Below are 13,326 nucleotides of genomic sequence, written 5' to 3'. Positions count from 1 at the left end.
ACCTCGTGCGTCCTTAAGGCCCTGACTTGTGCATCACTTGAGAAGAATGGAGACTAAGCCAAACCATATGCTGGGCAGGAACTCAGAGTGTCTGTAACCGTCGTGTGAATCTGTCCCTAGGGTCTGCCTCAACTGAAGACGAAGAAGCACTCGTTTACTAAGACTTACTATCTTTCAAAGGCAGGGGACAGTGAAGGACAAAGTGATTTCTAGGCCCTCTTCTAGACCTGTCACTTTCTGGGTGCAGGACCCCAGAACTATCATTTTATTGCTCTACTAAAGACCGTCTAAATGGAAAAGATAATAGTGAACCAGCTGCTTCCTCCTCCAAGGTATTACTACTATTGCCAAGGCATGATTTAACCCTAAATTATTTCACAGAAACCACACCCCCGCACACCCCACAATGCCACAGAGCACCTGGGATGCACTGAATAAGCTGAGGCCACCATGGAGATTTTCCAGGCCCGGGGGCTCCGCGTCAGTGCCGGCTCCGGTTACCAGCCTCTCCTCAGTGTCCCACCTGGAATCTGAGCTCGTTTCCGGGCAGCAGATCTGGGGGAATTTGAGGTCACTGAGCTCATTCATCTGCCTTCTTTCCTACCTGCCAAGAGGGTCTCAGACCTTTTGAGAAAACATCTTACTGAACTTGGTTTTCAAAATCCCATTCACCTGCCTTAAATTCTAAGCCTTAGAGGGTAGGCTTGGAGAAGGGAGCCACGACCAATTTTAGCCCCATTTTTCAACTACGCCACACGCAGCAGGCAGGCCAAGAAGGGTAACGCCAGTTATACCAAATGGCTCAACATCTTTACAAATGAGAGAAGAGGCCGCTCGCTAAAGCATGTGCTGCTTCGAGCTGAAGAGGCCAGAAGTTTTGTTTTATTTTGGTTTTTTGGCTGCACCGTGCGGCTTGCGGGATCTTAGTTCCCCAGCCAGGGATCGAACCCGGGCCCACTGCAGTGAAAGCGAGGAGTCCTAACCACTGGACCGCCAGGGAATTCCCCCGAAGTTATTTTTAATGGGTCCTGTCGTTCTGAAGGCAAGGGACCTGTGTTTCCATCTGACTCTCATGGCTGGAGCTTCGCTGGGGGACCGAAGGAGCCTGGGTAGAAGCCGGAAGGATGCAACCGAGTCCTGATTGCCACTGCCAGGATCAGGGAAGCCAGCTCCCTGACTTCTCTAGGCCCATCGACTTATCCATAAACGGAGCTCAAGGTGCATACATCTTGCAGGGTAAAATGATTTGATGTAAGATGAAAAGCCCCACAGCTGGTCACGCAAAGGTAAGGGACTGTGACCAGGTCTGTTACTGCTCTTTGCTAATACTTCTGAAACTTTTAACATAAGTGATGAGAGGAGACGAGCCTTTTGGAAGGGGACAAGGACACTGCTCCAACTTCCTTGGGTGGCCCTTCTACATGCCTGTAGTGTGACAACAATGGTGCCCACCACTGAAGACCAGGTTAGGCTCCTGAGAAGGACACCCCTTCTCTATCGTATGCAAGAGGAGGTGCTGGTGCAGCTGTGTGTAGAGGGAGACAGGGTGACCAGCAATGGCCATCCAGACCTTCGAATCTAAAGCAAATACTCCCTCAGGGTCTCAGACCAGAGCTAGGAGGTTTCGGAGGCTCTGTCGTCCAGTGGTTCCTAAACTTTCCATCTCTGGGGATCACAGGCACGAGGTTTTCTCTCACAGCACCATGTTTCAATAGATTGCTCCAGAAAAGGGCATTTGCTAAGCAAGCACTCACAGAAAAATGTTTATAATTTTGCCAATCTGAGGTTTAAATCAATGAGAGAGTATCAGTGTCACCACAGTGAGCTGATATGATTACAGCCCCCAAGCATGCGGTTTTAAACTAGCTGGGCATCTTTCTAACCCAGCTCCACAGGTTTTCTGAAATATTAAGACAACTTGAATCTCTTGTGAACCCAGGTAGGGAAGCACCGATCAGCTCAACATCCTCATTCTACACTGAACGAAAGGAAGTCTGTATGACGCTCACGTAAAGAGCATGGCGGAAAAGAAGAGGCCCTTCGAGTCAGGCAGACCTGGTCCTACGAGAACTAGCCCCTCAACACTCAGCAAATCTTAACAGCTCAAAGCCTCTGCTCCCCTGCTCTTACGTGAGGAAGTGCAGAAATCTACCATCTAGAGCTGGGAGGGTGAAATGAAATCACGTATGAAAAGGCGCAGCAGGGCTACTCCACCAATGACAGCTCTGCCTTTGTTGCGGAGCACAGGCTCCGGACGCGCAGGCTCAGCGGCCATGGCTCACGGGCCCAGCCGCTCCGCGGCATGTGGGATCTTCCCAGACCAGGGCATGAACCCGTGTCCCCTGCATCGGCAGGCGGACTCTCAACCACTGCGCCACCAGGGAAGCCCAACAGCTCCTCCTTATTACTGTTACTTGGAGAATTCATATTGCAGTGAATACGTGTCCAAGTGGCAAATATTATTTCTAACCCAACATTTCATTGTCCTGTGATTTATGACTTCAGTGTAAGAAAGCCTCAATCGCGGCTGCAGCACTGGGCAGGCTCTTTCTGGGGAGTACGTCTGCACCCCAACCAGGTTCGTGTCTGGTATGGCCGGACGTGGCTCAGTAACAGGAGGACAATCCGAGAACAGGGCTCTGCATCCAGTTTCTACATCCAGTTGCTGGTGGGAACCAGGTACATTAGAGAGGTGAATGCAGGCCACACCTCTTGAAACTGAGGCTGTTCTGAATTCACACAGACAATGGATTTCCCATCGCCCACCAGCTATAACTATGGTCAGGACTTCCCACATATTCACATTTTCTTTTTCTTTTTCTTTCATTCATTCATTTATGGCTGCATTGGGTCTTCGTTGCTGCACGTGAGCTTTTCTCTAGTTGCGGCGAGCGGGGTCTACTCTTTGTTGCGGTGCATGGGCTTCTCATTGCAGTGTCTTCTCTTGTTGCGGAGCATGGGCTCTAGGGGTGCGGGCTTCAGTAGTTGTGGCACACGGGCTCAGGAGTTATGGCTCGCAGGCTCTAGAGCGCAGGCTCAGGAGTTGTGGCTCACGGGCTTAGCTGCTCTGTGGCGTGTGGGATCTTCCCGGACCAGGGCTCGAACCCGTGTCCCCTGCATTGGCAGGCGGATTCTTAACCTTGTGCCACCAGGGAAGCCCCACAGTCATTTTCTAAGGAGGCAGGTTTACTAGAGTTTTGTTCCAAACTTACAGATTTCCCTATTTGTGGAACTTTTGCAGAAAACAAACAATTCTCAAATATGCCACTAAGCTAGTGAGTGGGCTGCTTTAGTTCTAAGTTAAAGATGAAGAAATAGATGTTGCCACTGAATGAGGCACCTATTAGCTTGAAAGGTATTATGAAAATAATGCATGTAGGGAATTCCCTGGCGGTCCAGTGGTTAGGACTCCCCGCTTTCACCGCCGTGGACCCAGGTTCAATCCCTGGTCAGGGAACTAAGATCCCGCAAGCCATGTGGCGTGGCCAAAAAAAAAAAAAAGCATGTATTTATTTGGCTCCTGATGGTACAACCACACACACACAGCCCAAAACACACACCTTTTGATTCCTATCTATAATGGCGAGCTCAGGTTGGTTTCTATGACATTTAAAAGTTTCTTATTAAGCCTCAAGAGAGGTGAGCCAGCAGGAAACCACAGTTGCTACAAACTGGCCAGGCCCCTGCTAGTCTTCAGTCACCCCCTGCTGCTTCTGGGCTGTCAACACGCCCTCCCCTCCTCCCCCGCCCCGTCTCCCTCACACAGGTGCTGACTGATGCAAAGATCAAACTGTGGCCACTAAGCTGTCCACCTGCCTAGCCTTCTATTTTCTTTTCCTCACAAAGCTGTCTTTAGCCCTTACGATGTTCATGGTGCTGTAAGGAAAACAAAGCTGGCTCAGATGGGCTTCCTGTCTTTAAGAAACACACAGTCTAGTAGGGAAGCAAGAGATGCACCCGCATCATCCTTACCGCGTTATGTAACCTCAGAGCGAGTTCAGACCAAGCACTGATAGCAGACGGCAGAGGGGCCATGTCCAGGGAAAGGCTGGGAAAGTGCAGGACAAGCCTGGGAGACAGGGAAGCAGGGGGCATCCTGCAGCAGCCACTGCAGGGGAGCTGAGCAGGGGCGTCCCTGGGGGAAAGTGGTTCCATCCGGTACAGTCATGGCCCGGGGGTGTGTGCATAGAGGCAAAGGAGGACTGAAGAAAGCTGAGGCCAGGCCTGGGCCCCTGGGGTCAGGTTGGAGTGAGATGGTGACTCTTAAGCCTCCCAAACCCCTAGCCAGAGGGCCAACCAGACAACCAACCAAAGGCTCCATTATGCAGAAAATACAATGCCCGAAAGTCCAAATATTCGTAATTTGGATTGTCTTTTCATCATCAAACTAGAGAAAGGCATTACAATAAGATAAGCACCCAAAATCCCCCCAAAACTTGAAATGGATCTCACTGGTACCATTCAGAGACCTCATGGGCACAAAGCAAGCCGCCAAGAAGCCTGATCATACAAGAACCTCCAGAAGAAGCATTCCTACTTACAATTAAAAGTTACCTCGGTTACTATCCTGCCCTGCCCAGGCGGGGGCAGGAGGCTGTCTGATGGAGATCATGGTTTCTTCTTAGCAGCAAAGAAGCAGAGATAAGGTTTCCCTGTATGACTGTCCTCATGTTGAATTCTACTCAGTTTTTAAAAATTGCTAGAAATCAAGATCTTGGAAAGGGAAACTTAGAACCATCACAACAGCCCACAGTGCTGGGATGACGGCCCAGTACTAGGCTCACAAGCCCCACATGGTGGTGGGTGGAGGAAAGGCCCCAGGAGGACTAGGGATGCAGGGTACCGTCACACCTGGAAATGGACTAATCCCTCGCAGGAAGGTTCTAGTTGCTGACTTAAGATACATGAATTTTTCAAGCCGAAGAATCAGGCAGAAAGCTGAAAGTGGGTATACGTAAGGGGAAGGAAGATACAAATGAGATAAGTGACTTGCTTGGGGCCTATTCAGAAGGACTCAGTCCTCTTGTTGGCAAGCCTGGGGGGAACCTCTGGTTTGGGGCTTGAGCAGGTGTCGGTCACACTGTGGGACGTCCCGTGGGGCCGATGAACAGTGGGCTAAGAGACCCCACAGGCAGGCTGACGTACCCTGAGCATTTGACTCAAAATCCTCAAGGGATGTAAGCCATACAGCCAAGAAGGTGCGAAGCTCAGGTGAGCTCAGGACCCAGAGTTAGAGAGCTCTTTGCAGGCTCTCAGCAGGTGCCCCGGGGTCACCATTCAGCTGATTTCAAGCCTCAGGCTGTTTCAAAAGGCAGCCTGAGCTCGGGGTGCACCGGGGGATGGCAGCCAACAGCAGGGTTACCTGGCTTAGAAGTTCCTTTCCTGGCCTTTTGCTCCCTAGGGGCAGTGGTCTCCAAGGCAGAGTGGCGGTCCAGCCGGCCACCGAGTTGCTTACCCTCCGTGGGCGAATTGAATTTGGTCTCGTTGACGAAGGTGGACAGGTCCGAGGGCTGTGGATAGTCCTGTTTGTCAGCCTCCAGGTCCACGGTCATGCACGTCCACTTCTGGTTGGTGACCGCCAGCTTCTCCTCGTCGGTTGCGTGGACCACCGCGGAGATGACGGGCGGCGTTTCCGGCGTGGCCACGGGGGTGGGGTCCTACCAGGAGAAGGGAAGCTGTCTCTTCTCTCGTCCAGCCTCCGCGCCCACCCACAGGGGTCTGGGCCCCCCCTCACCAGGACCGGTCCCTGTCAAATTCCTCTGCTCAAAATAGTCCCAAGGACACAAAGTCTTTCTGCTATGAATTTCTTTTTCTGATGGTTTGTTTCAAAGGGGTGATGACCGTGGGTTTTAAAAGAATCAGGATTTTGTGTCTTGGTTATTTGAGATACTTCTGCCCATTCACTTTGAGAAAAATAAGGAAACTTTTACTACGGGCACGTTTATGAAGGCAACTATAGTGTTACGCCCACACAGTGCTTCAGGCTTGTACATCAACATCATCAACATTGCCTGACAATCCTCACGCCTGACACGGGAGGTAGAGAGCGGGGGGTCTCATCTCCATCTCCACAGAGGGTGTGCAGCTGAGCAGGGCAGGGTGGGAGCCCAGAAATGTTACAGCAGAGGTGGCATTGGACCCAAGACCCCTCTCGTGGGGCTGGGCGCCTCTCTGCAGCCTCGCCCTGCCCAGGGTTGGCTGGCCAGGGCTTTGCTTGTTTTATGACCTTGAATGGCCTGGCACATACTTCAGGATACCCTTCTTGGTCTGTAAACAGGGTAGAAGAAATGGCGTATATTTGGTAGAGGAACTATAGGAAGAGGGAGACAGGGACTCGTATGAAGAAAGAGCCCAAGCCGCCACTTCTGCAGGGGATGAAAGCCCTTTACCTCCCCATCCTGACCCTGGTTACATAATCCAGGGTTCCTGACGCATATTCATTTCTTTCTCACTATATATGCGTTTGTCTCAACAGTCTTCCGCAACTTGATATTCAAGTTAAGTTCTCAACAGATTAACTGGCCAAAATGGACCAGCACGACTCCCATAGAATCCAACTGACATTTTTCCTGAACATCTGCCTATTCTTGGGACATACTCTGATGTTTCCCCAAGGAAAGGGATCAAAACAATGTCTTGCAAACACTGAGGGACCCTCCATGTAGGAGGCAAGGAGAGGGGCATGATGAGTAGAAAAGAAAACTCTATTGACTAATGGGGAATAAAAACACATCAGCCTTATCTTCCCGAGTGAGGGATAAAATCACAAGTATCAAGGGAACATTATACCTGAGAAGGTGGATCAGAGAGAGGAGACCGTTTTGGCGACTTTTTCACCCTAAATGTGTCACTGGAAACAAAATGGAAAATGTAAACACAACAGACAGAGGCACAGAACATTCCAGAGCCGACTGAGGCCCAGAGCGTCTGACTGCTGAGTATCTGACCCAGACCACCCTCCAGTCTACACCACTCCAACACCAACCGAAAGACGTCCACACCGACAATCCATTCCGACTTTTTAACAGATATTATTATTGCCCCCGAGGGAAAGAGTCATCAAGCTGGAAATCTTGGAAAAGATGCCATTTTGGAGAGCTGACCCAGAAAAAGAAGCTAAATTTACCCAGATGTTCTTATTTCAAAAAGCAGATTCTGGTGAGCAGATTAATATATCTGGATCCATCCAGGAATGTCTGAACCAACTAAGGTGGGGGAGGGGATGTCAGCTCGTGACACCAATGAACAGGATCCAGTTCACAGAAGACCAAGCCGACACAGCACTCAAACAACCGAAGGAGCCGTGCAGAAACAGGAAGGAAAGTCCTGGGTCTTCAGGGAGAACTGGCAGATTCCCTCCTACGTGCGGGGACTCTGAGCTTAATGGATTCCCGCACCTCTGAACTTCTGGGGGGGATTCTGACTAAAGGCAGGGCGAGGGGTGAGATCGTTTTTTTTTTTTTTAAATTATGGTAGAATACACATAACATAAAATTTACCACCGTCAACGCTTTTAAGTGTACAGTTCAGTAGCGTAAAATACATTTACGTTGTTGGGCAACCAATCTCCGGAACTCTTTTTCGGAGATGAAACAATTTTTTAAAAAAATGTCTTTCCTAACCACGACTAACAACTCTGGTCTCTCTTTTCTTCCCCCTCGTATAAATAACTGGGGGCTGAGGGGGAGGGGAGGAGAGGGGAGGACCTAGGCAAAGGAAGCATCAGCTCAGACTCCAGAGGAGTCAGAAGGGGCTTTTAGCACAGATGGCTCCATTAAGTCTACTGGGTGGTCAGGGGTTCATCTCCACTATCAGAATGGAGGCTTCTCCACCTGCAGATCGGCCCCTGCCCCCTGGTCTCAGGCCCCTCCGTGGTCTGGTCCTGCCCCCAGCAAGGCAAGGGCTTGTGCGGGGGTCCCCCTCACCTTAGACCACCCCCCTCCCCTCCCCTGCTCTAAACGTTAACTGGGTGGACAGAGCAAATTGGCACCAAGTTCCTCCTCGTGTTCTCTGGAATGAAACGCTCCAACAATGGCTTTCAGTCATGAAAGAAATACCATAAATGGTTATTTACAGCATTTATGACATTTGCCATGTGAACAGTGCAATCACAGCTTGAAGCATATATTTGTCCATGCATATAAATATACAACTGTGTATTTTACAGTTGCTAAATGGCTCTAAAATACCAAAGAAATCCCTTGGGCAGAAGAGAGCCTGAGAGACTCCACCCTATCCCGGGGCTGCTGGATGTCTGGGCTGGCAGGCCAGCTCCTCGTGGAATAATGGAGAGGCAGAGAAAGTGCCTGTCCTTGGGCCCCCCGGGAGCAGCCCACAAGATCTCTCCTGGCCAGGGAGGCAAAGCAGTCCAGGCACAGCGGTGGTTGCTCTGTCTCCCTCAACAAGGCGGCCCCCAGATGGCATGCTGATACCTAGCCCGGTCCTGCTGACCCAGAGCAGCCTGGCGATGGCTCTCACAGCCGTGTGCTCCACTGAGCTGACCCTGCGTTTCAGGGGGCTCCCATCAGTCTCAATTTGAAACAGCTCAAACATTTCTGCTTCACGTGTAGCCAGAACAAGTGGTAGCGGTTGCTGCCTGCGGTTGGACTGGGTGGTTATTTTAATGTGAAGCCACGATACTTTGAAAGCAATCGCCCAATTTCAAATGAAAGAATGGGATGAGAGTGAAAAAAAAAAAATGTATGGGTTTCAGATGAAGACGTCCAATAAGCAAGGGGAAAAAAAACTTCCATTCCTGACAAGCAGGCAGATGTTGGATAATCACGTTTTCACAGCCAAGCAGTTTCATTTATGCTAATCACGATGAAACAGATAAATAACCTCTGCTACTGGGAAGCCCCATGCCCCATCATTCCCAGGCCCGCCACAGAAATACGTAAGGAGCAGCCATGGAAAGGAAATAAAAAGCGCTTGGAAGCAAAAACAAAGGCAGAAAAAAGCACATTTGGTGTAAGAGGCAGATTCCATTTAATTTACTTACAACAGAGAACATACAGACATCACGTCTTCAACCATCCTAAGACAAGAAGACAAAGAAAAAGAGAGACAGACAGAAGGAACTGACAAAAAAGGTAAATCTGCAGACAACTGGTTATTAATGGGTTAGGCTACAACAGCCATCCGCTGCTCTGCTTGAAAGTGTGGGCCACATCCCCGCTTTCTGGAGAGGGGCTGTCAGAGAACGCCTTCCTCTCTTGGTTCCAGTTATCCCATAAAATGTTGGTGGCTCAAAGAGCTTTGTCACCCCAGTGTAGGATTCCAAGCCATCTGCCCTAGAGGTAAGACCTGGAGACGGGTTAGCTTCCCCAACCTCGGTTAGCTACCTCTGATGACAGAACAGAAGAGAACCAAGCTATGTGCAGGGAAGGAGGAGGTAGTGGCTGCAAACTGGCTCTCATCCCCAAAATGAGAGATTAGCTTTGTGATTTGGGCATTTCAGATTTCTCCAGTTTGAGGCTTAAAACAAAGCTTCCAACAAAGATGCTATGGAATCTTTAAGGAGGGCCTGGTTTGGCAGCTGATCTAAGAAAAGTCCCATTTTTGGCCAGGACTGTTTCCTCTATCCAACACCGGACAGAGGTAAGGTGATCCAAGGCCAAAGCCTGCTTAGAGACCTTCTTCTCAGGAAGCCTTGGGTTCTTCTCAAATGTTAAATGCTTGGGGGAGCCCAGAATGAGAGGTAAACAGGACACCATCTATCTCGATTTGTGCCAGGTGGACTCGGAGGGGCCAGCAGCCATGGTCTGTTCTGCTGAGTTGCCGCCAGAAGCCCGGTCTCCTTGGCCTTGTTAAATTATTGACGATACTACATGAGTGGAGAAAAGCTCCAAGCACCAAACCACCTACACTTGGACCAAAGTCCTGAGGATGGACCGGTAGCCATCCGAGTTGGAGCTGGGTCTTGGGATGAATTCCAGAGGCATGGACACGTAGTATTATGCTCAGTCTACTTGGCCAGTGTTTGGATAGCAGACCTGATTATTAATGGCCTCCTGGGGACCGTGGGGACTGCTTCTCCCTTTCAGGTTCCATTGACCTTTTCTGGACCTACAGGGCCTGTGGACGCTCGTCTATGAAGATGACTACACAGGGGTGAAGACAAACCGGCGTGCTTCTTACACGTTCGCTGGGGTACAGGAAGGGGCCCAGACCAGACCTCTCTCTCTCTCAAGGGCTTCCCAAGCCTACTGTGTTTGCCTCCTGGGCTAATGTCTCCTTAATGGGCAGAAACAAACACTACAAATTTTAATAATATAAGAGCAAATCTCTTAGTTTTGAGGCCACTCCAAAAAGCAATTCATGTGTTAAACAGAAAATGCCAAGTCACCAACAGGGAGGCTGACCAGACCTCCACTGGGCTGCTCCCTTTCCATGGTTCCCACACTCTCCTGAAGTTGAAAGTCAGGTCTTCAGCTACAAGTAAAGCTTTAGACCACTGACTAATTGAGGCAAAAGATCAATGACTCTAGACCCAACGGGATATGTGGATAGGAAAAGCCACCACTGTGGGTGCAGAGAGGAATGAAAACAGATATCCTGCCGCAAACATGGTGGCACTGCAGCAAATGGGGGACGGGTCATCCAGGCACGTGAGCAACAATCACAGCCAATGCCCAGCCCCGACTCCGATCTTACCACCTGCACCCCTGAACTTACGTCTTGAGGGGCGTCTTCTTCTTCTTGGCGGGCTTGTTCAGCCCATCCCCGTCCACTCCATTGGCTTCGATGGCACTGGCTGGGATCTCAAAGGAGGCTGGGGATTTAGAAGGTGAGCTGGGGGTCTTAGAGCATGTCTTAAAGGGCTCAGTGGACTCTTCACAGGCGTCCGGGTCAAAGTTGTATGACTGTTGGGGCAGTTTGGGAGACTCCTGCATTTTTGAGGTGGAAGAAAAAGGGTTAAAATTGGGGTCATCCCACTTGTCAATATCAAAGGTGTAGGTACCTTTAGCGATAGGGATGTCATTGGGCTCAGCAGGGGATCTGGTAGGCGAGGCAGGAGTGTTGTCGAGTTTTTCGGGTGTTTTTTTCATCTTTGGCCTCCTTAGGGGCATTTTGGCAACCGGCTTTTTGCCTGTCTTTTTGGTGGGAGGGGGGTTTTCCTGCTGGGTGTCCCAACTACCCTTGTCCTCAGAATAGTCAAACTCCAGCCTCACTGAGAGGCCTTTGGCTGGGGAGTCCTCTTGCCCCCCAGTATCCAATGGGGACACCTCCACCACCTCTGGGGCCGTGGCAGGAGACAATGTTTTCCTTCCAGCGGGGGGTGAGTTCTGCACTCTGCCACCCCCAGAAGCTGGGGGGATGGCCCCTTCTGCACCCTCGGAGTCCAGAGGGCAGGCAGCCTTGGGCACGGCAGCAGGTTCTACGGGTGTCTCCTCCGATAAGGCTGGTCCAGAACCTTCCGTCTTGGCCGATTCCGTTTTCGTCTCGGCGATTCGATTCTCCTCGCTGGGGTCAAGACTCTCTTCGGCTGGCTCTTGCTGTGTCTCTTTCACTGGGGGGGTTTCAGGGGGTTTCTTAGTGGTCTGTTTCTTTTTTAAGGAAGGTGGCCTCGGTTTCTTAGTTCGCTTAAGGGTACTGGAAGCACTGCTCGAACCCGTGCTATGTGCATCTGGGGCCGGGGCCGCGGCCTCGGGGTTGCCTGAGCAAGAAGCACCATCAAAGTCACTGGCTTGCAGGCTGAGCGAGCGGGATAACGTTGACTTAGAGATGGGGACAGAGTCCGTGGACTTCCTCCGCGAGCTCACCTTGCAATCCTGATTCTTAGAGTCTGAGGAGCGAGGCTCCAAGGTCTGAAAATTATCCACCAGCTCGATGTTGTCAAAGTCCAAGTTGTAAGTCCCGCTGCTGGCTATCGGCTTGTCTTCATCGAAGACGGAGGAGAAGGAGTGTGTCGGAGGACGGAAAGGACTTCCTTCCACCGAGCTGCTGCGGGGGCCATCGGGGACACAGACCGGCTCAGAGCCACATCCTGAGGAAACGGAGACAAAGCCGTCACTGAAGGACACAAGACACTTCGGACAGTCTCTCATCCCATGCCAGACTACAACCCTCTAATACCAGAGCCCCAGGTCAACCCACCCACCACTGGACAGGCACGCTGCTTGGGTACAAATCCTGCTCTCACCCATTGGCTCCAGGGTCTGTACAAGCTGACCCTCAGCTCTCTCATCTGTAAAGTGGGAGCAATAAGGGCTGTTTAAGGAATAGCTCAAATCATTGTCATTCAAAATACGTTTACCAAGTGCCTGATCAAACAAAGCACCTGTTCTGGGCGTTGGGTATTCAACAATGAACGAAATCTTTGCCCTTCTGGAAGTTACATTCTTTAGGGAGAAGACAGTCAAGGAACAATAAACAAGTAAAACGTATGGACTGTCGGATGGTGACGAGTGCTATGGAGAAAAAGAAAGCCAGGGGAGGGGTGTTGCAATTTTAAAATAAGGCAGCTGGGCAAAGCCCTCCAAGGAGGAAACACTGAAGCCAAGATCAGAAACGAGGTAAAGGTGTGAACCAGGGGGATACCTGCGGGGGGAAGCATCCTAGGCAAAGGGAACAGCAAGTGCAAAGGCCCTGGGGTAGGCGTACACCTGGTGTGTTGCAGAAATATCAGAGGCCAGTGTGGCTAAAGTAAAGGAGAGGAGCAGGAAAGGAAGACAGAGAAATAATGCAAGTAAAGCATAGTGAGCCTTTGGGAAATACTAGTTGCTATCATCATCCAGCCTGCTCTTGACTCATCAGAGCCTTCATCTGGAGGCCCCCGGGCAACTGCAGCAGGACTGAGCTCGCCCCGTCTGCCACCTGTCCCGACTCCAGGGATCCCCGTGATCTCTCCCTCCAACCCTGCCTGCCATGCTCCTCTTCTTGGCCTTCCCTCTCATCCATCCTCTCTCCATTTTTCTGGAGCTTCTTCCCCGTTTCTCCTCCCCCCTCAGCCAGTACCAGCCAAGGAGGCTGATCCTTATTTTAAAACATGCTGCGGTGCTCCAGATGCTGGCCAAGAGATATTCCATCATCTCATGACCCCACTGCTCTGTTGGGATGTGGCCAGCCTGGCCTTGGCTTGGCTCCTCTGGGCTCTGCCTGCACCAGGCAGCACCTTGCATGCATTTCTGGCTTCACAGCTGTCCTGGGCAGTCAAGATGCCAGAAAAGGATTGGCCAGAAAACTGAAAACGTGTCCCTAGACAAAGGGGAGAAAATGTTGCAAAGTGGTCTGCAGAAGAAGGAATTCAAGAGCTGGCACGGGGACTTCCCCGGCGGTCCAGTGGTTAACACTCCGGGCTTCCACCGTAGGGGGCGCAGTTTC

At 50.9% G+C, this 13,326-nt stretch overlaps 1 protein-coding gene across 2 annotated transcripts in view; it reads right to left on the bottom strand.

Moving 5' to 3' along the window:
* LOC111172237 (transforming acidic coiled-coil-containing protein 2) overlaps window positions 1-13,326 on the bottom strand; it is a 76,889-nt gene that overhangs the window by 26,650 nt on the left and 36,913 nt on the right. Inside the window, exons 3-6 of one of the 2 annotated variants that reach the window (XM_022568550.3) lie at window positions 10,678-11,989; window positions 9,002-9,037; window positions 6,790-6,850; window positions 5,456-5,657 (exon numbers count right to left, since the gene is read on the bottom strand). In XM_022568550.3, coding sequence (XP_022424258.2) covers window positions 5,456-5,657; window positions 6,790-6,850; window positions 9,002-9,037; window positions 10,678-11,989 — 1,611 coding nt within the window. The remainder of the gene's footprint in view (window positions 1-5,455; window positions 5,658-6,789; window positions 6,851-9,001; window positions 9,038-10,677; window positions 11,990-13,326) is intronic. The other variant, XM_022568554.3, reaches the window with a different exon arrangement.

This window comes from Delphinapterus leucas, chromosome 16, assembly GCF_059928025.1.
Source record: "Delphinapterus leucas isolate spDelLeu-1000000601 "Yukka" chromosome 16, BTC_Dleu_Yukka2, whole genome shotgun sequence".
Taxonomy (NCBI): domain Eukaryota; kingdom Metazoa; phylum Chordata; class Mammalia; order Artiodactyla; family Monodontidae; genus Delphinapterus; species Delphinapterus leucas.
This window is presented reverse-complemented; position numbering and strand designations above follow the sequence as displayed.